This window comes from Pempheris klunzingeri, chromosome 14 (genome assembly GCF_042242105.1).
Source record: "Pempheris klunzingeri isolate RE-2024b chromosome 14, fPemKlu1.hap1, whole genome shotgun sequence".
NCBI classification, from domain to species: Eukaryota; Metazoa; Chordata; class Actinopteri; order Acropomatiformes; family Pempheridae; genus Pempheris; species Pempheris klunzingeri.
The window spans coordinates 13,376,775-13,402,115 of record NC_092025.1 but is presented as its reverse complement, the minus strand read 5'-3'; the positions used below and the strand labels follow the sequence as shown (position 1 = coordinate 13,402,115).

Here is a 25,341-nt window from a genome sequence, read left to right as displayed (position 1 = left end):
GTGCAAGTTTGCCTCAGTGCCGTTTTCCTACACAAGCTGGCTGGTGTGTGTACTGTGGTGCTTGTGGTGTACAACACTATTCCTGCATCTGATTCTACCCACAGCTATGTGAAATGTTATCTCAAAATCATTATCTGGAAATGTTACCTCATGAGTGTCCGAATGTGTCGATACAGTGAGTGTGTGTGCGTGCGTGCATGTATCACCGCCTGCTACTGTACAGTGGTGTATTCTCCCTCTCTCTGTGTGATTTGATGCAGCTGGCTCTCATCAAATCTCATCTGGGAGCATTTGATTCCAAGGTGCCTGTTTCCCCTCTGTCTAATCTCAGTGTCGCACAAGCGGGGCGCAGGCGAAATCTAAGGCAAGCACTCCCAATGTAATTAGCATCCTTTTCCTCTCTGAAATCACATCACATAAAAACACCAAGCTCAAAGCTCAACAGTCAAAGCACACCACCACCCTTCTCTGGCTAAATGCCTCTGTGGCAGACATTTTTTTTCCTACTGCTGAATTCCTGATATTGTATGTTGATATGCAGGATTGACCCTCGTACGGAAAGTTCAGAACAATAACTCAGTCCAGACCGGCTCCCTCCTGCAGCTAAGGGTTTCTCACCTTGGGTTTTGGTTACCCCACTAACCTTTGGAGCAGGAAGCACACACGAGACTGGATAGATGATTTTGTTTGTACAGGCACAGGTTCAGTTTCTCTCCTTCTCATATTTACCTCCTTTTCCAATTCCTTTGACAGTTATACTGTTCACTTTGTGCACAGTTTGAGGAAATTACTCGCAGCAAGGAATGCAAAAGGACTGAGGTAATGTGTAGATATAGCAGTTTTAGGTTTGGTCACTAGGTTTGGCCAGTTGCCTGGTTCATTAGAAATGTTTTAGGCACGCAGCTGTAGATATAGATAAGGCTATGAAAATGTATAGACAATGTCTACCTGTATCCGTAGCTGGCAGGTGGAGCTGAGGCCTGGTGTGCCGTGGTCAGCGGCAGTCACAGTGAAGACGTACTCGGCTCGCTCCACCCATCTCAGAGGGGAAGCAGTTCTCAGCTCGCCACTGGTCGGGTTTAAGGAGAAGCGCTCTGCTCTGGGCCCTTCAGGGTGCAACACATATGGAAATGAGTCGGGTAATGATGATGAAACGCTAAATAAACAAACTTTGACAGTTTAGTTTTAGACACATATCTATGAGAGGATTTATGACACTCACCTGATAAAGAGTAGTATATAGTCCCATTCTCTCCCTCGTCTGGGTCTTTAGCCGTCACTGTCCCTAGGACTGTCCCAGATGGAAGCCCCTCCATCACCTACATTAAAGATTTGTTTTTCATATATTATTATTTCATATTCACATTCACCTCTCAAAGCAGCTGGATGTCTCTCACCTGATCTATCTAATCTCCCATTATTCTCACCTGAAGTAGCAACTCCCTATCCGGCCTGGCATGAATAAAACTGGGGGCGTGGTCGTTTTCGTCCAGAACAGTGATATGAGCAGTGCCAGTGGCGCTGCGAGGAGGCGTGCCCCCATCCTGTACAACCACAACAAGCTGATAGCTGGATTGCTGCTCTCTGTCAAGGGCGAGGCGGGTGCTGATCTCGCCTAAAGAAAAAGAGAGGGACAAAAGGCCTTAACTTGCATACTTGTAGTTGTAATTACCATGCTAATCTAATTGACAAGCAGGAAATCATTAATTCCTCAAGGAAATCATGCTGGTATTAGTGCTCTTTCATCCAATGTAACACAATTACTGTACAACAAACTGTTGTTACATTCATATTAAAAAGCCAAGTCATGAGCCAAGTGATGTTTATCTTCACCTGTTTGTGAGTTAATCTGGAAGTGCCTGTCAGTGTGCAGCAGCCTGTAGGTGAGCCGAGCGTTTAGTCCTGCATCTCTGTCCGTTGCAGACACCCTGCCAAAGCCTGTCCCTGCCAGGAGGTTCTCTCTGACGGCCAGGAACACCCTCTCTTGGCTCAGTCGTGGAGAATTATCATTCTCGTCAGTTACAGTCACCCTGACGGTGGCACTGCCAGTTCTTCCCGCCCCTCCTGGGCCTGACGTGGCCAGGACGGTCAGCAGATACATGTCTTTGACCTCGCGGTCCAAAGAGCTACGTACAAATAGCCAACCACTATCTGGCATGATGCCAAAACCGGCTGCATCACCGTCAGGCCTCAGGCGGTAGGAAATAGAGGAAGAAGCTGATGAGGAGCTTCCACCATTCCCAGAAGCCTCTCTGTTGAGCGCTCGAACCTGGAGGAAACGTGTGTTGAGAGGTGTGTTTTCCCGTAGCTCCACGCGGTATGTCAGGGTGTCAAAGTTGGGGCCTTGTGCATCTTGCGCTTGGATGTGGACCACGAGGGTGAAGGTGGAGCTAAGCTGAGGTGCACCGCCATCTTTGGCAACTACCTGAAGGTCATAGCGTGGGACACTTTCATATGACAGACTGCCAATCAGACGTACCTCCCCGCTGCCCCGGTCAACACCAAACGTCCTCTGGCCACTGCTGCCTGCAGCTCCAGCAGAGACCAGGTCAAAGCTGAGCTGACCGTTATGACCAGAGTCTTTGTCGGTGGCCTGAATAGTGTAGATAACAGTCCCCATTTTGGTGATCTCAGGTAGAAGCAGGGACTCTGATGAAGAGGGGAGGAAGGTGGGGGCATTGTCATTGATGTCCGAAATGGTTATTCGTACCCGGCTGGTTCCATATGCTGGAGGAGAGCCGTAGCGTGCCTGGATCTCCAGGTCAAGACTGGAGCAGGTTTCATGGTCCAGAGGAAGGGCAGTGCGAATAGTACCAGAGGCACTGTCTACTGTGAAGTAACCATCAGGGTCTCCAGAGGAGATGGAGTAGAAGATATCTTTAGAGACACCTTTATGGAAGACACAGAGAGACAGCAAAAGAAACAAAATGAGAATGAGAAAAAGGCAGTGACAAGAGGACTACATCTGCAGCGGCTCATAAAATGGTTAAGAAGACAAGCCGCAATTGCAGAAAATCATCAAATCATCACATTTTAGAAGCTGCAAATCTTCATAAATGCTTTAACCCTCCAGAGTCTTGGGGTAAAATGGCTGTTTTTTACTACTTTTCATTTTACCTTTGTGTTTCCCATTAAAACTGTTTAGCTTGCTTTCTTTGTGTTTGTGTCTTTGACGCCGACGGGCGGTCCGAGACTCTGAAGAGTTAAAATGACTAGAAAGGAAAGAACAAGTTTCACCACTAGAAGCGACTGAAATAGTGTCAACATACTGAATACATCTGTTGATTATTGACTCTTCTTTAGCTTAATAGATGCCGACCTGACACATAACTAATTTCAGGACACACCCACATCCACTTTGTTTATTTCAGCTTATACCTCATCTAAGTGTTAATGAAGGGTTGGATTCAGTCAAAGGGGATGAGGAGATAGAATCACTGAAAGCCTTGTATAGTTACACAGAAAGAGATGAATCTTCCTCTGTCCACCACTGGATAGTGAACACTTCACTCTGACTCCCATACAGCCCCACCCAAATGCTTTTCTCCAGCATTAATACAGAGAGAAAATAAAAGACTAGTCACAGTTAAAATAATCCCCAGTGAAGCCTACACGGCGCGATGGATGTGATTTCTTAATGGAGTGTATGCTCTTGTTGCTTGTGTATTTGTACAACTGCTGGAGTGAAAGGGGAGAAATGATACACTCCTGCCTGAAAAGACTGATTACAGTGAATGTTGTTAATACATTAACAGAAGACTTGAGAGTACAGGCGTCCTCACCTGTCTTGGCAGCAGCACGGACTACTCCCACCGCCGTCCCCCGGAGAACATCCTCGGACACAGTGAAGAAATACTGGGCCTGTTCAAACACGGGAGACGCCACGGAGCCTCCAACCACACTCACGTTTACCCTGGCATTGACGGGCGCCGTCAGACCACCGCCATCCTCGGCTGATATCACCATGGAGATTACCGTGTTGGCTTTGCCATGGAGCGAGCGAGAGAGTGAAATCACACCTGTGAAGGAAGAAATATAAATAGACAAGACACATTACGCCTTTTGTTTTTAAACTCTCCAAATAAGGCACATTTTACAAAAGCTCACCCACATTTGCTCAGTGTGTGTATGTGTATCACATGCTTTTAAATGCTATGGTAATCTTACTACACACACACAGACACATACCTGTGTCCTTGTTGAGAGTAAAGAAAGCAGAGCCTCCTCCGGGTACCGTGCGGTAGGTCACCCTGCCGTTTACCCCAGCATCAGGGTCATTTGCTGTTACCTTGACAACGGAGGTTCCTGGGGCACTATGGGTACTGAGACTGACTGTGTAGAGGGCTGGATAAAAGGTGGGTCGATTGTCATTGATGTCCACGACCAAGACCCGCACACGAGCCACTGAGCTCAGACCGCCCTGCAAAAAACAAACAAAGAAACAAACAAAAAAATCAGATTAGATTTGAGATTCAAGATTTTTGTATTTGAAATATAATGCTGGCAGAGTGTGCAAGGTTATATCAGCAGACAATGCTGTGATCATATTATAGACTTTAAGTGACTAGTCTATTGAAACAAAAGGAGGCTAAGATAGACAGATAGACTATATCCCCGAAGACAACATTCAATTTGTTTTCTATCCCTTGGTGAAAAGCGACTGTAGAGGACTTTTATGCAATGAAACTGTGACAATAGATTTATGTCACCCGGTAAAGACAAAGCAGCTGCAGAGGAGCACAGAAAGATGATTTTTCTGTTGAAGATCCCTGAAATATGGAGCCAATCAAGGGCTGCATGCGAGGAGAAAAGTTTGCACTCATTACATTGTATCTGCGAGCCTAGTTTTTATGAGACCATTAAAAACAGGGACAGTCGAGACGGTGGGGAACAGACACCAGCTGAACTTAGCTGGGAATGTGCTGTGGGTGAGAGAGCATGCATTGTGGGGGTTGGGTAGTAAATCATAGACCCAAATGCAATCTGTTATCTGAAGAGGGGTAAATAAAGAGCATTAAAAATACGAGCATTACCACTGGTACAACTAATAATAATGCATTCAGAACACTGGCTATGTACTGTATTTCTCTATGTGACCCAAGTACACACAAGAGAATGAATGCTTTATTGCACCTTGTGTAGAGTTTCAATGCCTATTTAAGAGCATCCAGTGTGATTAACTGATGCTTTAAATGTGCGTGGGTCTACTGGGGAGATGCTACAGTGAAGAGTGAGTAAATATGGTCAAGCAAGACATCATATTTAACTTAAATGGTATCCTACGATTATTTAAACCATTTAAACGGACTGTTTAAATGGATCTGTTTTCCTACTTCTTTACCGTTTACCTCCCCACAGTCCCTCTCTGTTTGCTCTGATTGCTTTGCCATGCCGCAACGTTTCCCCTTGATTTTTTGTGAAGACACAGTGCGGGACAGGACGCTGCCTTCTTCAAACATGTCCAATGCCTCTTTGAACAGATTTATTTGAGTGCAGCTGTACACATCTTTAATTTGCCTTCAGCTTTCATCAGAATAACCAGTACACACTCAGCAAGCAACGTGTTCTGGAGGAACACAGATTTAGTGCTTTGACTAGTTTGAGGTTTTGGTCTCCTTCAGAACTCTAATTCAGTTCTAATCAATTAGGCTTTTATTGTGCAAAACATGCATTTATTAAAGGGTACATTTTACGGGAAATAAGCTTGTTTCCTTTCTTGCCGAGAGTTGGATGAGAAGATTGATACCACTCCCATGTCTAGTTGGTCATTATGAGGCTTTACCAGAAGCCAGTTAGCTTAGCTTCACACAAAGACCGGAAACCTCACGAATTAGCACATTATATTTCACTTGTTGAGTCTTACTATAAAATCTTACCATAAAAATGGGACTTTTAGATTTTACAAGGAGTTTTATTCTCTTGCTGGGCATTGCTGTTTTCCCTTGCTTCCAGTCTTTGTCTCATTTATCATGTAGACATAACTGAGGTTTTGATACTCTCGTCTAACTCTTAGCAAGAGAGATAATAAGCATATTTCCCAAAATGTTGAGCTATTCCTTTAAGGATTGGTTGTCTGACAAGATGAAGGGTTACAGATTACAAAAACTAGCTGATGTTCCATAGAGTTTATGGCAAAATTGGTCTTACTCCATCTGTTGCAGTGACGGTCAAGTCAAACTTATCCAATCCCTCATCCCGGTCCAGAGTTGTGCTGGTGCAAAGCTGGCCAGTCTCCTTGTCTATGGTAAAGTGGGTTGGTACTACGCTTCCAGAGACAGAGCCCAGGGTGTAGGATATAGCACCAAAGGAACCACGATCCTCATCTGTGGCTGAAACCTGAGGGAAAAGAGATATGAGGTAAGACATGGACGGTCCACTGCCGCCAAACAGCCCATGAGACATATGGATTCCAAAAAGCGTCGCACCAACACACCCAGCAGGTCCCGAAATATGCGTGAAAGAAAACCTACATGTGTCATAATTATTATATACGAGCTATGGGCCTTTCTGTTATCACAATAATGTCCCATAATACAGTCACCTCACAGGCCCATACATCTGCACTTGTCCAAATATCACACACCATAGCACTACTTGTTATGATTTCCAGAGTACTATAAAAACCGAGCATCTGTGAGAGCAATTCACTTTTATAGATCACAGATATACTGCATGTAAAAAAAATAAAAAAATGGATATATCTTCTCTATGGTGTGTTTGAAAAACTGGCAAAGTTACCAGTGGTGCGGTAGAACCATGGATACAGAGGGAGGGAACTGACAGGTAACCTTTAGTTAAAGAGCGGAGAGAAAAGGGGTTTTGACAGAGGTTGGGAGTTTGGTTCAGGGGTCAACAGGGGCGCTTTGTGTCACGTGACACAAGCTGGTTTTTAAGTGGCATTTAAATGAAATCCAGACTGACTGACTGGGAGAGGTCAACGGATAGAGGACTTTTAAAGGCAAATATAATAATGATAGTTTGGAGCAGGAAAAAGCAGATAGCAGATTAACTGGAGTGTTTGGGTGGTTGCCAGGGGTTAGCCAGCTAGGCTAATATGGACTCTTCCTCTCTCCATGCTGTGACGTATGACCGGTGGAGGCTACGCAGCCGACGACATGAAACAGACCGTGGTCTTCACCTAACCTTTGACTTCATTTGTCTCATCTAGTTACCTAACATCCTTGTTTCTACTGCAAACACACACGTAAACACGTGCACATCCAACATAACACAAAGGGACACACACACACAAATATGCACTGAATGCTCCAATGAAATCTATTAAAACACTCAGAAATCCCATAATACAACAATGATTTCCTTGCAAAACACAAAAGGGAAATGTCCTCTGTGCTCTAAGGTCTTGCTTCTGAGTGAAGTTTTACACTGGTCCATAACATTGTTTGGTGGCGTTTATGGTGCTTGTTAAAAGTAGCATTCTCCCTCAGATCTCGAAGCCTTGAAGGCGAGCCAAGATCCAGGAGGCCTGGTGACATCACTCCCTCTCTACGGTCTCCTCTCATAAGAAAACAGCAAGATATCTGATGTGTGTTTAATTTCCTTGAAAGTTTTTTGTGTGAATGCTGTTTAAACTTTTCCCGACAAAGGAACGATGTTCTACTCTCTCCAACTGAAGTTATATTCGATAAAATGCTACATCTGATGATGCACAATACAATATACAAAGATCATTACAATTAGAAAGACAAAAGAGTATTGTGGCCACAGCTGTATGGTGCATGTTTTAAAAATGAAGTTGTTGAATTATGAGAATAAAGTTGTAAATTGTTGTGACAATTTCTTGAAATATTTTGACTTTTAAGTCTTAATTGGATGAATATTCTACATGACCATAGGATACAAGAATATACAATATTGTCATTATATCTATTTTCTTTTTCAACAGAAACAGAAGTACACTTGTTATTTGATGATTTCATCACACATCTGAATCCTACATTCGAACCTGCCCCGGCCCTGAACCCCACAGAGAACAGGACCACCATAGCAGACATCCGGCAACTACCTTCCTTCCGTCCCAACAACACATGTCTTCACCATTACACTTATCTACTGGCTACAGACAGACAGAAACACTACCACCTTGACTCATAGTGTTGCTCCAGCAGAATATTAAAATATTAAAACCTTTGGGGTTTTTAGTCGTAGTGTTACGATGGCTAGATGGCTGTGGTTTTGAGGTCATGCTGTACCTCTTCCTTTGGTCAGTGTTTACAGCTGGGGATTTTAGATCATTGCTGGGACTTCCTCGAGAGTACAGTGTTGAGACTAACACGTCTGGCTGTACTTCATATCTCTCTGACTGTCTGTGATGGATTAGCCACCTGTGGTGATGAGAACTGGAAGAACGCGTAATGCTCACACACATACACACACTTATGATGACCCCATCCTTTTCACTAAATCTAATTAAGGGGCTTTAAACACCCATGACCGCCCACCTGGTCATAGAGTGACTTCATCATCACCACTATCTTAACCCAAAAAACTCTGTAGATCACAAAGACAAGGGAAAGGGTGTTCTACCCTAGATAAGGCAGCAAAGGAAACAGGATTTTGTTAGATTAGTTTATCTAGTATGCATAAATATGCTTTGAAATAGTTTTTGAATGGACGCTTGGACCACAGAGGCCTTGGACAGCAGCTGGGAAAAAGCAGAAGATCAGGACATTGATTCTCCACACACTCTAAAATTTAAAAACTCTCAGCAGTATGGCATGGATTCTTCATGCAGGAAAAAATACGCAACAAACACAAGGTATTTTCTAAGAAAACGCCTATGCAAGCACGCTTTCATGGAAACCTCGGGAGCTATAATAAAAGATGTAATGATTTGAGTTTTCCTGCTGCAACATAGTACATAAAGTACAGTAGTTATGTGGTTGCAGACTCGAAATGCAGAAGTAGAATATGGCAAAAAAATGCAGAGGGACAAAAGAGAGACAAAACTCCAAGGGTGGAATATATGACAGTATCGTCAAAGCACAACACTGTGAAATGTGCTGCAGAAGAAAATCATATCAACCCTCCTAAACAGATGGGAGCTTGTAAGGATCAACTCTGTCATCAGTACATTTCCTTCCTGTCGATCATCCGACAGCACAGCACCGATATTCGTCTTACACTACCAGAAGGTTGGAACAAATTCACAGGCCGATTCGATGACCCATCCTGAATTTACAGCACTTATCTCTACCAAAGAAAAGTAGCACAGTTTTAAAGCCAATAAGATAATCTAGTAAACACACACTCTCAACATGTCTTCTTAAATCAAGAGATCTGGTAGGCCAGACGATGGTGTTTGCCAGCGAGGAATTCCTCCCACGCCGGAGCCTGTTCTCTGATCCATGACCAGCCAACCAGCCTCGGCTCCGCACACCTATTTCTCATCGTACTCTCCGGAGGTATCCCGCCGTGATAAACATACAACTACATAGCAACACATACAAAGACGGCAGCCCATGCCTTTCAACATCTAAATGTCTCTTCAACTTAAGTATATGCTTGAGTAGGGCTTGCATCCATGACATTTGTGGTTATAACGCTGTATAGACCTTCTACAGACTTTTGCATGTGGGTGTACTTTTGGTGGCAGGGTGGTCTAGTTAGAAGGCCTGTTGTTTTTTTTTTTCCAAAAGGAAAGGTCAAAAGTTTGTCCCCATGTTTTCGTTATGCTCTGGAGGAAGACGGTAAACCTCATCAGCGTCTTTACTCACTTTAAGTTGTTTTGGATGAATCAGCATTCATACATATGAGTTGCAGTTGATAAAAGAAAACTTTTTTTGGTCATTATTTTATTGTACAATAATAATGGTGGTTTTGCAAGCTGATTTTCACACATTACTGGCATGAATTGAAACTAATGACCGCCTGGAAGGTGGTGAATGTCTGGAGTGTGGTTCACTTTGGAAAACGTTCTGCAGTAATGCTAAGTATACACAATTTGTAGTTAATGGGCTTAAGCGTGCAAAACCACCAATGTGGTTATTTTCTGTGGGAGCTCCGATATCCCACCTGACGACACGTTAGAGCCAGGAACATGCCTAAAACATGCCTAGCTTTCATCCAATGGTAACTGACCTGCACACAAAGCATTTAAAGTTGATAATCACTTCTAATATGCATTATCTGATATGCCAGCTAGTGTAGTTTCTTTTTTGAGGATACGTACTGTCCTTTCAAAGCAGTCATCAGTGGAAAAGTCATCAAAACTCAAACTTTAAAACGCATTGCTTCAGTTGAGCATCTGCCAACCATCTGACCTTGTAATACAAAAAACATAAATGCATCCAGAATGCTTTCATTTTAGGATTTTCTAACAGTCGCTTTGATTTACCTGAGGTGTACTTCATTGACCGACTACTATATGTCTGTTAAAAGACACTGCCTTAGTCTCACACAGGACACATCAGCCTGGTAAGGACTATGTGAAAAACAGTCAGGAAGAGCGTGCCGAGTATCGGATTCAGCCAGGACTCTGGCCTGGAGCTTTTTGTCTATAGAGAGCCATTCATCCCTGGCTGGGACAGTAGAGGAGCGATCACTCACTGGAGCATTAGCAAAGCTCCAGACCTCATTATTCATTTGCCTCGCTCTTCTCCACAACCGCTCTCCCTTTCTGTCTTTTTGTCTTTCTACCTTTCCACTTAGCCTTTCTCTATCGTACGCTCACGCTGTCCCTCTCCTTCTCCTGCTGCAGAAACATGAGCAGATGGCTCTCTGAGGGTCCACTTACATGTAGATCTCAGACACACACCTAACCCGTTCCTTTCTCTAACTCAGCACTCACACACATCACCCACTGTCATCTGTCAGCGTTATTTAATGCTGCTACGAAGGAGTGTCTGGGATGCAGTGCAGATTAACAGGTAGTTGTCTAATGATGCCAGGGGACCAACATCTACCCCAGAAGACCGACAGATATGACATCAGACGACTTGTTCCAGGTTTTATTTGTGTGCTACTCCTATTCTGGATTATGTTTGTCTTTTGTCCTTTTGTCCCTGTTTCATTACAGTTATGGATTTCTCCCTTTTTGCGGTGCAGTATCTCCTCTATTCTCATCTTCTCCAGATGTGGGCGCTGGTCCAAATGAATCCTGCTGCTCTCTGCAGTTTGTCTCTGTAAAACATCAGTTAGTGTCAAAGGGAGTCTGCGCACGGACTCTCGGACGCAGCTGCAGTTCTGCTGCGGCTCTGGACTTTTATAGCTCCTCATGAAAGAGACGGAGAGAGAGAGAGAGAGATTCTATAGGCTTTCATAGTAAAAACCTGTAAAACACAGAGCGTTGTCCCAATTTAATCTGCACTTCCTCTGACTGGTGCCAGGCCTGAATGTTTGTAAAGCAATCATCATCTCTGAGCTCACATAGAAGAAGAAGAAGAAGAAGCCTAATGTTGTCCCACCATATGCAGAATTAAAGGATAATTCAGCTTTATTACAACTTGGGTGTCACTTTAGTAGTTTTGGCCGTCATACTTATGCACTAATAATGAACTGTATTTCTTTTAAATCCTAAAATTAAACCGGTTTCTTTTTCCTTTTGCTGTTTGCCTTCATTTTCTGTTTCAGAGTTTGCTTAAAACCTGGTTGATGACTTATTTTCAGGAATGTCATTGCGTTCCTGGATCTCAAAAATGAACTGGATGAGCACAGTCTTATTGTAATTGATAAAAAATAATGGAAGAAACTATGAAAATTAGACCAAAGCTGTAATAAACCTGAATTATCCTTTAAAGCAGCAGCAATGACCATAAAAGAGCATAACAGACCTGGAGCTTGCATCGTTGTTGGATAATTGCACACAAGTTGAAGTTATTTACAACAAACTGAAATGGGAGTTTGGATTTAAAGGCAATAACTGTGTCGGAGTGTCGGATAGGGCTTAAACATTCATTTAACTTTGTTGCTCTTTTTCCACGGACACATTCCTTTACTCTCCAGTGAGCAGCATTCCTCACATTAGCCATTCTCAAATCTCCAAATCAATTTCTGCCTTCCTATTGCCAATGAGTTGAGGCACTATGGGTACAATTAAGATATATGGCAGGCAAGGAACGAAGGGAGGGGGAGGTGGGAGAGGAGGGGGGGGAAATAGTTTGGCAAAGGAACAAAAGGCAGGGCTAATGATAACATGAGACCTTGAAATGGGAAAGAGGAGGACGGAGGCTTCATCTCGCCTCTCGTTCAATCTCCATTCCTCCCTTGACCTCCCCTTTCTTTTTCAGCGTCTCCCCTCTTTTCTGTCCTCTCCCTCACTCGTTCTTTCGGCACCCTATTACGGCAAGTGCTTGTTGTCTTTCATGTGGAGTTCACGGCTGGAAATGATTAGGAACATCAAACCACTGAAGGGACGAGAAGGGGAGGGAGGTGGCAGAGACGGAGCTAGAGAGATTGACTTCTATATTTGGAAGAAAGAATGCTAATATTACTAATGAACATAACAAGGAATGGTGGTGACTAAAAAGTCTCTCTGCCTCTTTTTCTTTCTATCTCCCACAAGTGTAGATACTTGCCCATGCACACACACACACACACACACACACACACACCACAGGACACATTTGTAGATGTTCCACACTCAAAGCGAAACAGTAAACTATACCACAGAGCTACAGCTTTAGCCCACAGGCAGACATGTGGTGTGTGTTAGGAAGTTTATCTTTGGGCTGCATCTCATGTTAAAGGACACAGGAGCTGTTGTTCGGGCATATTCACAAGTCTGTTCCAAAGTCGAATCATCTCACGTTCACGTCTGATGTTTGGATATGTGGGTATGATATGTTTTCTTCAGTTGCATATGGGTCTGCTATGTTTTACCCTCCAGATACACTCAGAACAATCCTTTAGATTTAAAAGTGTAACTGAAATAGAGAATCATCAGAGGTACATGTCTGTATCTGTAACGATTAGTCTGTTAACCGATTAGTTGTCAACTATTAAATCAATGTCAGACTATTTTGATAATCGTTTTGAGTCATTTTTTAAGAATAAAAGGCCAAACTCCCTGATTACAGCTTCTTACATATGATTTTTTTTCTGGTTTACTCTTTTATGACAGTAAACTGAATATCTTTGGTTGTGGACAAAACAACCATTTTCTGACATTTTATAGACTATACACTACAGCCCATCCATTAGACCAGGTCTGTCACATTAGCTCTATAGATCAAGACCGAGCTGTCATCTCTTTTCTGAAAACAGGTACAGGAAGAAAGGAGACCGAGTCGACTGTGAATGGAGGTTAAATGTGAGGTCAGAGAGAGATAAAACGCGAGTTACAGGGATGCACAGAGGGATAGAGGAACACAATGAGGGATGACATCACCTTACTGGACTCTGAGGAGTGATAAGAGACACGGGGGATTTGGATGGTAGTGATCCTATCTTGCACAAAGCCCTGCAATGTGGCAACTCTTAACCTTGGTGTGCAATTGTGTGAATGTCGGTCTACTGTATGTGCGTGCGGGTGCCTCCCTGTTCCCCCATTTTAAAGATCCGTTTCAAAGTGAATCCTGTGGGCCCTGACTGACAGCTGGCCTAATCAGAGCAGAAATCAGCCCTATTTTTTACTTACTGTTAAATATTTATAGCTATTTAAACCCTGTCTCTGTCTGTGTCCGAGGCCTCAGTGAGTCTCACTCTGGCTGGTGCAGCAGCTGCTAGCAACAGAACTGCATACCTGTGAAATACCAGGGATTTTATTGTCACTGCTCGCTAACAGGGAAGATAATGAGGTGCTTGAGGTCAGGTATCAAAGTTGAAGGGTGAATGTGCACATTCACCACCCACAGAGAAAAATAAAAATACTATCAGTATATTCACGCTTGTGGTCATTAAATGGTCTTTTTTGCACATGAGAGGCAATATGGATCACAATTATCAAGACTTTTCAGCATGAGTTGGGAAGCAGAGTTGTGTTTTTAAAGCATAATTAGGGAAATCAACATTGCACCCTTGTAAATGATCCTTGATCAGCAATCAAATTCAGAAATTTGAGAGCTTAATGAGGCTCAACGCTGTTACATTGCTGATGAGTAGCGCAACTGTTCTGTTTTATGTACTCTGAAAGTATCAAGGCACTGCAAAGCAAAGTTGCTTAAACAGAGAACAAAACGCACGAAGGAAAAGTTTTGTCTAAGCCATCATCTTTGATTTACTCAGTGAGGCCTGCCATATAAAGTGGGCGATGATTGTTGCGTATTGTCTTCCAGTTGTAATTTTGCTTCAGAGATGAAGGGAAAACAGTAATTAAGAGTGCACAAAAAGGGACTGGAGTTGGACCTCAGATGGGGGATTGCTGTCTGAGACTGTCTGAGCTGTTGGGTTTTTGGATGAATGAGAGGATGAATGATTGAGAGAAAGTGTCCCACGGCTGCCACCGGGACACCACCCTGGGTAACTTCCAATCCTCTAACAAGCTAAAACAGAAGTATGTGTTTAGGAGGGTGCATCTGTGTTTCTGGCGAAGCATTTCTTCCAGGATGGGAGCAGACGTGTCTGTGTATATATAAATTTTGGGCATTTTGGTGGTTTATCCAATAAAAACATGACAGAGAGACAAAGAGAGTGAGGAATCTGTTCTGTTTTTTTTCTTCCACAGGGACACCACAGGATTTTATTTTCTCTTTGACTCTATGACCACTGTTAAGAGGATATCTTTGGGAGCGGGCACTTGGAATTTGAAGGTTAGCATCTTGTTGATAGTTTTCAATTTTGTATTATATGTTCGAAGCATGTCGGCATGGAAAGAGAAAGAGGTAGACAAAGGAAAGCGGACAAAGGGCTAAAGGATGGTTCATACTGAAGCACAAGAATAAACTCCATCATCTACTCTATGTTATGACAGCTACTATATTTGTGTGTGTGTGTGTGTGTGTGTGTGTGTGTGTGTGTGTGTGTGTGTGTGTGTGTTTTGTGGGCTGAAACAGTGACTAGTTCTGCTTATGGGTATTGATTAGTCCATCTGTGAGAGCAAAAAGCACACAAAAGAGGCGATCAATACGTGTGATTTGAACAATCTATTGTGAAGACAGCTGCTTAAGGAATGGAGAAAGTCAATGTCGACTTCCTCCGGAGATCTAAAATATTCAAAATAAGATTCTGTCATCAGCAAGACTTCAAAGTCTGATCGAAGAGGAGACAAAAAGTTAGTTTAAAGCTTTGAACTGACAGTAAATCGGGTACATGCTGCTGAGCAAACCATCTGTTATCTTCATGTTTACATTCTGTGGGTGAGAATTTGTCTGATAAAGCCGATGTTTTACAGTCTTAAAATAAACATTATTACCACTATCACTATATTAGTCTCAGATGTTTAGGCAACGGTTTCCAATCTGGGGCCAACAGACAAAAACTCCTGCGCTATCAATAACATGGTTCAAGTTGATACGAAAATAGAGATATGCACAATACCTTCTAAACATGCTGCACAAAGGTTCAGGCTTATCCCTGTTGATTGCACAGCTTCGCTCCACTAAACCAAAATAGTGCCTTTAAGCCTCCATAGCCCTCCACCCATTTAGTCATGCTTCCTGGATGTGATCCCTGAGGCCACGGGACAGTTTCATCATGGCCTCGTCAACAGTGAGCTTCAACACTAAGGACAATGGATGTAAAATAATTTACACCAGGCTTCACAGACTGTAGAATGTGGTTGTGGTGGGTACGTTTTACAAGCAGGAGCAGGAGCGTTACCATCCCCATTTAGATAATATCCTGATTGAGGTTGGGTCATAATTCAATAGTATAATTTACTGACTTTTAGAGATACCATACTGTGATGCTATGACCACATTGTTTACCATTGTAAGTAGAAAGTAATGAGTTGCAGTTTTGAAGAGTTTTGTTTGATGTGAAACATAAAATAGGTTGTTTTTTTTATATTCTGTTTTGAAACTGGCAGGTAAAATGTTTGGATGTATCAATTGACTGCGGCCACAAGACAAAAAATCATCTGTAAATAGTCTTAGACATTTTCATGTGATGTGCGGATTTGTTTGAGCAGAGAACCCAAACATGACTTATTGAAAAGCCACAAATGTCTTTCTACTACTCCCCACCCTCCACCAAAAGCTAAAAACATGGCAGATAAAAATGGCTGACCTAGTACAAATACAGAGGTAAACTCCAAAAATCATTTGTCACTGCCACAATGATTCCTTGTATCTCCCGCCTACGGCACCGCCGTGGTTAGGGCGCTGTTGTAAGTTGCCAGATGGAAGCCTTTAAGCCTCAAAGACTTATTACATTATTTATCTATTACTATCTCTGCCCAGCGGCTAAGAATATAATAAATCTAGCCAAACTTGAGTTAAAGGATTCTACTCTGACATGTTTCCAATTCAAACTAAATCATGGGTTTATAAAGTGAATTTGATTGAAACCAAGTTCTTCTCTGTGGAGCAGCAAGCTTTTTTTTTGTAGATGTTTCCAGGCAAGTTGAAGCCTGATTTTCTCCATATAAACATTTATGTTTCAGTGTCATTTTATTTCTCGACCCGTAAACCAACACGCGGCTACGTGGGAGGTTCACGCTAATAAGGCAGAGTATGTTTATCATTGTAAGTAAGCTAGGATTTATTGAGGACAGACTAAACCACCTTTTTCTGCCCTCCAGCAATGGTCATTCAAAGAGCCAATACTCATTTGACAATATTAGTTTCAGGGATGAGGGTCATTACAAACCGTGTGTCTGCGCGCATGTGTGTGGCATGTGTGCGTGTGTGATAAAATCAATGTGAGTCTTAAGGGTCAAAGGTGAGCCAAACTTCCAGCTGTGCCTCTCTTTCCTTGACCCCAGCAGACAAGTTTGTGTGTGTGTGTGTGTGTGTGTGTGTGTGTGTAACAGGTCACCCATGACAATACTTGAATGTGTCACTGACAAAAAAGGAGGAGGTAACACCTGTTATCTTTGTCCTAAAGAAAAAAGTGTGGCAGCAGTGATTGCAAGGAATTAAAAACATGCATGATTAATCACACGGTTGTTGTTGAAGTTATATTTCTAAATGGCAGATCGGCACACAGAACCGATTTAACCAGCTGTGTGTATGTTTTTCTTTCCTCATCTCTGCTTTGCATCTGAATCCCTCGTCTGCATCTGTAGTTCCTCTGTGTTGCTCCCTCTTTCTCTTGTTCTGCCTGAGGTCAGGCAGTTAGCGACCTCCACCTCAGGGAAGTGACAATAGTAAAAGATAGCAGGAGCACCCCCTGAGCTTCGAGCTTACATCTGGTGTTGCGTTACTCCGATAGTTGTTGACTGCAGAGAGGCACAGCTGCTCTAAACCAAAGGGTCTGTGTGTGTGTGTGTGTGTGTGTGTGTGTGTGTTTATGCACAGTTTTATACTGAGTCTGCATTGTTCAAACAGTAAATCAGAACATAGAACAATGTGGTTCTTATAGAATCACATCTCCAGTAAGAATATACACTGAACTGAGCATTATAAAAGTGACTGTCTTCAACAAGGATGAAACCCAGGTCAGGATAAAGAGGTTTAAACCACTAACAGCTGGCTCACACTCTCTCTGTTCCTGCTCTGAAACAGATGCTAATTAAGAAATAGATATTCAAAGAAGCTAATTAAATTGATTTGCAAGTTGACTGCTTGGTTGGCACATAAAAAGATAAAAAAATACAGCTCAAATTTTGGCGATGTTCATCATAATTCATCATAATGAAGGCCTGCACACTATGCACCATACATACCATGTACCAACCATGTATGATACTAGAGACCTAAACAGTCATTTAGAGAAATTGCTCTCAGCTCTTAGTTAGATGTTTCCGCGCACATAAACATTTACATTTTTTGAAGGTGTTCTTGCTTGCTGCTGTTGCTGATGCTTTCCTGCAGATGTTTGTACTCTGAATGAATGCAGACATCTGTTGATGGTAGACATGATCTTCACCAGCTAACAGTAATATTGTACAAGCAAAACTCATGTGCTCTCATGTGTATCTGATTGTTTCTGTTCAGACTAAACTACTCTAACTTACTGTACATGCCCTTGACTTTGTGCATTTTCTGTAATCATGTGCATGATAAGGGTCAAACAACATACTGCAAAGCTTAACGGCTGTTAATATTGAACATCAGACTGACAATGGAACTAAGTTGATTGTGCAGTTAGGAGAAGCAGGCAGCTATGATAACTGGATTAGCCTCTCATTGACCTGGACCTGAACCGCAGCGAGAGTCAGAGATGGGTCACCTGCTTGGTGACTGTTGAGTGAAACATACAGAGGTTCTTCTGTCTGCGTTAATGCTCATTAGCATCAGGGTCAACAGCAAGATGAAACTAAACACAGTTAGCAAATGTAATGTTGAGAAGGTTAAACTACTTGGGTCTCATGCAAGACTCTGATGGTCATGAACTCCAGCTGCTAAACATGGGGTGTGTTGGCAATTTAAACACCAAGAATTATTGTTAAAACACATAATTCTCATTGACCGACAAGCAAAGACACACACACACACACACACACACACACACGCACACTAATCATGCTATCCTGACACAAACAAACTGCTGAATGGTCAGCTTGCAGTCAAAGCAATTACATCTTAATGAATCCTATTGATTAACTTTATTCTGCTGAAGGTTCAGGAGCCAAGCTCTTCTCTGCTCGACATGCACACACACACACACACACACACACACACACACACACACACAGAGTTACACATGTGCAACACAGTACAAGTTCTGCTTAATTGACCCACAGAGACACAAAAAGCCTCCATGTGCATGTGTGGGGGAGGAGATTAGACACTGCGATTACATATTCATACACAGCCTGAGGGGGTGAAAAACTATCTCATCCTTGTTAAATTAATTTCCTGACTCTGCACATGTGAGGTGAATATGAGGAAGTGGAGAGAAACACAGTCCTGATTCCTCAAGCACCTGCTAAATCACAGTTCATGTGGGACCAAAGCCTGATACCCAGAATTTTGACCGTGCTTAGAAGAGGCAGCCAAGTCTTTCTCAGGATAAACTGTTCTGTCTAAGGCTACTTTAGCTGCTTAAATCATCTTTGTCTTTCCTTTATTTGGTCCTTCTTTTCATCTGCTCTCGTCACTTTCTGGAGAGAGGATTAAAGTTCATTGTTCCTTTGAGTACAACTTTCTATTTCATTTGTTTCTATGTCCCTCTTATTTCAGCACAAACAAAAGATAGTCCATCCGTACAGTGATGGCTCAGCCAAGCAGCAGGGAACCTATCAGATTAAAGCAAGCACCAAAGGCCTCATAAAACCCAAAACACACTTGGTATACCAGGTTGTCAGTGATGTAGAGCATCCATTAAATACACATCTATGTGCACAGAGGTAGCGCACATGTGTGCAGCCTTCCTCGCCGCTATCATCCCATCCTCCACGGCTAGCTCAGCCAACAGGAATTTCCAAGAAAAACAGGTTGGCTAGTCATGATGCAGCCCTGGGGTCAGAGACACAGCCAACTCCTGCAGGGAGCGAATCAGGCAGGGATGAAAAAAAGGGGAAAGAGAGAGAATGTGAAAGAAAAAAAGTAGAGGGAGAAGGGGGTTAGCATTGCACACCTACAGACGTGTGGAAAGAAGTTTTAAATCAGCTGCACGTCCACACTTCATCAGTAAGCTCACTGGGAAATGACTTCTCAACACAAAGACCCAATGCAAGCACTGTACAGCACAGTAGTAGCCTCAAACACAAACACTGCAGACATGAACTGGGCAGACGGGGCCGGAGCCACGGAGTACCCCATTGTCTCCAATAAAAAACTAGAAAAGCACACCACAGGTATCCAAAGGAATGTTGAATGCTTATACAGTTGCTTTATCTGAAAGTTGGGAAAGCGAAAATCTTAATTGCTCTAACAGAGGTGAAGAAGCAGAGATAAACTGGAATGAAGATTAATTTGACGTTGAATAGTCTCCACATAGAGAAACTTAAGCTTCAAAGAAAGAAATAATGAGACTCCAGTGACTCTGATTAATTGAGGGGCCTTTTCTATCTTCATCAGTCCATCTTTCCTCCTATGTATATCCCCGCTGCTTTCTTTCACTGTGCTGAGTCATTACCACAGCGTATCTGACGTCATTAAGCAGGGGGGAAAAAAAACTGATTTGCACTGATAACCTTGTGATTAAAAAAGTTTGAACTAATTCATATTCACAAAAGTTTGAAAAATATGACATCATGCTCCACAAGAAATGTAGAAAATGGTAAAAGTTAGATTTTACAATGGCGGAATTAAAAGTCAAGGAGAAGGGAGATCAGCAGCAATCCAGATGCTACAACAACTTCACATCTCAGTGGAACCGATCCGCTGCAGTCTGCTATGTAAATCATGACGCACCTGTCATTTCCTTCCCAGAGAGCAAGAAAGAAAGAGGTGTAAACAGAAGTCGGGATTAAAAGGGATGAAAGAGAGATTCCACTAATGTGTATGATACTGAGAGATGAGGTGGTGATGTGCAGCGAAAGTGCTGCATACGATATATGTCGTGAGGAGTGGGAATTGTTAGGATAAGAAGTGTGCGTGAGGAAGGGTGGATAGCATGGGAGGGGAGAGCGAGTTGAACTAATGTGGTGTTTTGGAGATCCGAAACAGAGGGTTTATAAAGACAAAGCAGAGGGGATGGACAGAAAGTCAGAGAGAATACAGGAGAATTAACAGTTTGCCCAGCAAAGGTGATGACAGAATAGTACAGCATTTATGGGTCCATTTGAAGTGTGCATGATTGGAATTGTATATCTGAGTTGTCTATTTTGGCATCATTTTGACACATAAAAGAGGAGAGGACAGGAGATGAAGGTGGAGAGGTTTAGCTGGGAGTCAGAGGGGAGATTAGTTTAAAGTCACGGGGTAAACAGACCTCCAACACAGTAAGCCAAGGGGTTCGAGGTAGGAGGCGCTGACTAAGATGCACTAAGCCACATAGTAATGGGAAATGATGAGGTCCCAGCTATCACATGGCTGGTCACACCAAGGCTGCCTGGGAGAGGGGTGGGTGGGTGCGGTGGTAAGGGGTTGCCGTAGATTATTACCCAGATCAAAGCCCTTTTTGAGTGGATTTGGGTTTCAGAAATGGAGGAGGAGAACAGGGCCTGAATGTAAGATGACGGGAGGGTCTAAAGATACAGTAAATGATATTTCAAATAGGTTTACGTAGCCTTGTAAACAAGACAACAAAGATCTTGCTCTCCTTCAGTCACTGCACACCTCAGACCCAAACTATTAAGTAAAAAACGGGTTTATATAGGCTATCTTTCCTCTGCAACCAAACCCCTGATTCACCATTTCTTTCAAAACGCACCTGCTATGACAGATTTGCATCCTGCTGCCCCCCTTTCCCAACCCCCACTTTAATGCGCCGCTGCCAAAAACAGCTTCTGCCCACGCTTCCTCTCTGTTTGCTTACCCTTTAGTGTATTTACTTGACCTCCAAGAGGGATCCACATGATGATGTTTTTGTCACCCCCAAACTCCCCCCTCGGCTCAGATAGCAGCGTCGTACCTTAGCCAGCAAAGCCATCATCATCACCAGGGTCACATTTAGCTCAGCTCAGCACTTACAAAGGAGAATGGCAGAGGGGGACAGCTGATACAACTGCAAGAAAAAGTGGGATAAGATACAACTGCAGAAAAAGAAAGATAGAGATGGAGGGATGACAAATGACAAGAGGTGTACAAAGCTTGTAGGAGGGAGAGGAAAGGGAGGCCCCTGTTGTCTTTAAAGTCTTATTGGTTTCCTCTTTCATTACAGGCACTGTGTTGACTTTGCACACTGCTTGCCCCCCTGTGGATTAACTCTACTGCCTTGACCCACACAGATACACACAATCGAGCTTTCACTCATATGCATACTGACACATGCACGAGGGCATATGTGCAAATGTATGCAGTGCCTCTGTTTTGAAATCATAGCAGTGATTTAGCCTATTGTTAATTTGTAATGGCAATTCCAAAGAAAAAAGCAGCATCAACGTAGATCGGATGTTCGACTCGGTAGCAAACCCGCAGCATGCAGAGATTTGCCTCCATGTGACTAAAAGGTAAACATCCCCCCTGTGTCTCTTATGAGTGAAGCATGAAAAGAGAGCGATTGCGCTGAAGGAAAAGACAGCAGTTTCTTGGACGATATAGAAACAAAATGCCCCGGGTAATTTCTATCTCAAACACATTGCTCCCCGAGGGGCATGTCAAAACAGGGCCGTCAAACGCAGTTAGCTCGACACGATAGACACACAATGGTGCCTTGTGCGTGGGGGCCAACCAAAACGTTCCCCAGGTTCTCCCTTGTTGGCCCATGTCTGCAATGACATGGTATTCCCCTTTAAACCTGCTTCCTTTTTATACCTCTATTTCCCTCTTGTCACTTTTCCCCTCTCCTCTTTGATTCCCTCGTTCGATCTTTGCCAACTCAATCTCATCGTCACGGACGCCTGCTGTCTCTGCCCCTCCTGTCTCCTCACTGTCTTTTATTGACAATTTGTCCCTACTGGCTTGAGGTCTTTAAGCAACGTGTGCAATAATCTTTGCTGGGAGTAAATCCTTGTGAAATTGCCTGTTTAACTGCAATGATTTGTTTTCCTTTTCCCAGTTTCTCCTTTATTTAATTTGGTTGTAATCTATCTCTACTGTGGAATTTTAATCCTTCTGTCCAGCTCCATCTTTGCACATGCCTCTGTATTACAGGACCGTACATTTTTTAATCTTCGGTTTTCAGTGTTTGGTTACAGTTTGCAGTCCGTTACTACACTGACAGGGTGTGTCACATTTATTTCTGGGTGTTTTTTTTCTGCAGTCCACTCTCATTTTGGTTTTGACCGAGGAAGAGAACCCAAAAATATTTCTGGTTGATTTTTATTTTATTTCAGTTACATCAGGGTGCACTGCGTTTCCTCTACACGACATTCATTCAGCAGTCGCGGCACCACATTGCTGGAAAGTTCGGTTTCACGAAACCAATCTCCAGTGTCACTGTCCTCCCAGAAAACACATGCAGGACCGCTGTTATCATTTTGTGAACTCATGTGTGTACTTTAATCTTAATAAATATTTAAGTGTGTTGTGTTTCTGAGCTGCAGCCAGCTCTGAAAGTGGAAATGGGATAGTGATGGTTTGTAAATGGACCACAAACCAAAATTGAGTCCAACTGCTGCTGTTCCAAAAAGAGAAAACACACACATACAGTACACATGCACCACACACACATACTGTAAACAATAGCTTTTAGTGGAGAACAGATGGAAATGTTCAGTTTTGTTCAGCATTTTCCACAAAATTCAGCATTATTCTGATGTCTCTGATTGGGCAAACATCCTGCAGGAGCTTCAGCATTACAGTTGCTATAGTGTTAAGTTGCTTGGGGCTTTACATGAAAAGCATTAAATCATTTGAGCCTTTTATTTCATTCTAATGTTGACATTAGTCCTTTACTTCAATCTATGTGACGTTAGCAAGGTTGTGAAGTGCCTTAGGTTTACCTTTATGATGAAGAACACAACACAATACTGGTGCAACTGATGCCGTTACTCATATGAAAATATATGACATCATCTGGCCCTAATGGACAAAAGAACAGCCAAAAAACCCTGGTAAAGCAGGAAAAACCCAGTTAAGCCTTCATTCCTTTCTCACTCCTATCCCTGCCAGGTCTTTTTATCCCCAGTGTTTTTAATCTTTGTTGTTCCTCTTTTGTCTTTCGTGTCCCACTCTCCTCCTCCCTCATTTTCTCCATACTCCAGTCAGTGCCAGCCTCCGCTCCCTTTGTTCTCCGCTAGGTGTGGCCGACGACAGAAGGCTAGGGGGCAGTAAACTCAGGCGCTGCTCTAACACTGCTTCACTGATTCTCTGCTTTGATGCTCCCGCTAATCTCCAGCACTCACTGTGGCACATACTGGCACAGAGCTACACAAGCTGTGACTACAGACATGCACACAGGCCTGCGCACACAGAACCGCTATGAACAAAGGATTAGGATGCAAACAGAGATTCAGGGCTACAGTATGTACAGTCAGAGTAAAACGTGATCACAAAGACATACACAGAGTTCTGGGGAGGACACTTGAAAACTTTCACACGTCAGAACAATTGCTGTACAAAACAATAAAGCTTTTCATCGGCATAATGCATATTGACAACTCATATTAAGGCTTACAGCAGCAGATCGCCAACTGCAATGCGCCTTCCATTAAAGACCTGACTCCATCAGGAGATACTGTGTTTCCCTCGCTCAGTGTTTCACCAGAACAGCGAACTGAGCAGTGTCGGGTTCAGAAAAACAAGAAAGACAAAAGGCTGAGTGGACACAGACACACCCAGACGCAGTTGATTACTTCAATTAAAGTTTCTCACTGCCATTGCCTCTGATGGGACATTCTCAAAAGACAATACATTTATACAGACTGAAATATATTGATGTACAAAAGAGTCCTCTCCTCCTACTGTACAACTCCTGTATTGACAACTGCAAGATAGAAGACATATCCACCTTTCCGACAAAGTTATGACTTCTATTACTGTGAACAATGGAACAACAGATAGGACACTGCTAGGTCATTGCTAGGAATATGAGGAAAATCTGCCACAGCTGGAAGCAAAATGAATTTCTCTGCAACAGAAACTATGAGCACACTATGAGTCACTATTTCAGGGCCAATGGACACAGAAAGTGTGATCCGATCTTCAGCTCAAGTCTTGATGCTCTCATTCGCTCTTTGGCAGACAGGTGCTGTAGATATTAAATTCTCTGTCCACAATCATCGCGAAGAAAGAAAAGAATGTAAATCTTGTTTCCCAGTAGATTTTACCTGTGAGGTGAAGTCCAATATGAGTAATTAGGAGAGCCTTAAGTCTTTTACTTACTAAACTGTCTTATTGTGTAGTACTATGGAAACAGCTAAATTGAATTTAGCTAAACTCGTACTGTATAAGCCATTTCAGCATCAGGCCCCTCACTTGATTCTGATGAGCCCATACACGATATAGCCAAATGTTTTCAATACAATGAAGTAATTCTACATTTATATTATGCCAAACTTTATGATTACAAATGATGGAAGATAAAATCATCCAGGAAGATTACACACAATCAGCGCATCACTTCTACATGGTACTACAAGAATGATTTCATTAGACGAGGTCCCAAGGCAAGATGAAACGTATGACAAGTTCCAGGCAGATCAGCACAACAGCGAGCCATTCACTGCGCTGTAAGTTCTCATCATTACCTCCAAGTTCAGTTTGCTCCATATCCCTGGCATGGGAGCGAGAGCTGGACGAAGAACAGGACTAGATTAACATGTCAGCAGTGTGTTAGTTAGACCTGTCC

At 42.8% G+C, this 25,341-nt stretch overlaps 1 protein-coding gene across 1 annotated transcript in view; it reads right to left on the bottom strand.

The window, feature by feature from the left end:
• The window catches only part of dchs1b (dachsous cadherin-related 1b), a 66,828-nt gene that overhangs the window by 15,471 nt on the left and 26,016 nt on the right, over positions 1-25,341 (bottom strand). Inside the window, exons 5-12 of the mRNA XM_070844057.1 lie at positions 6,148-6,336; positions 4,189-4,420; positions 3,771-4,019; positions 2,262-2,877; positions 1,834-2,228; positions 1,428-1,615; positions 1,223-1,319; positions 949-1,106 (exon numbers count right to left, since the gene is read on the bottom strand). Of these exons, the coding sequence (XP_070700158.1) occupies positions 949-1,106; positions 1,223-1,319; positions 1,428-1,615; positions 1,834-2,228; positions 2,262-2,877; positions 3,771-4,019; positions 4,189-4,420; positions 6,148-6,336 (2,124 nt within the window). The remainder of the gene's footprint in view (positions 1-948; positions 1,107-1,222; positions 1,320-1,427; positions 1,616-1,833; positions 2,229-2,261; positions 2,878-3,770; positions 4,020-4,188; positions 4,421-6,147; positions 6,337-25,341) is intronic.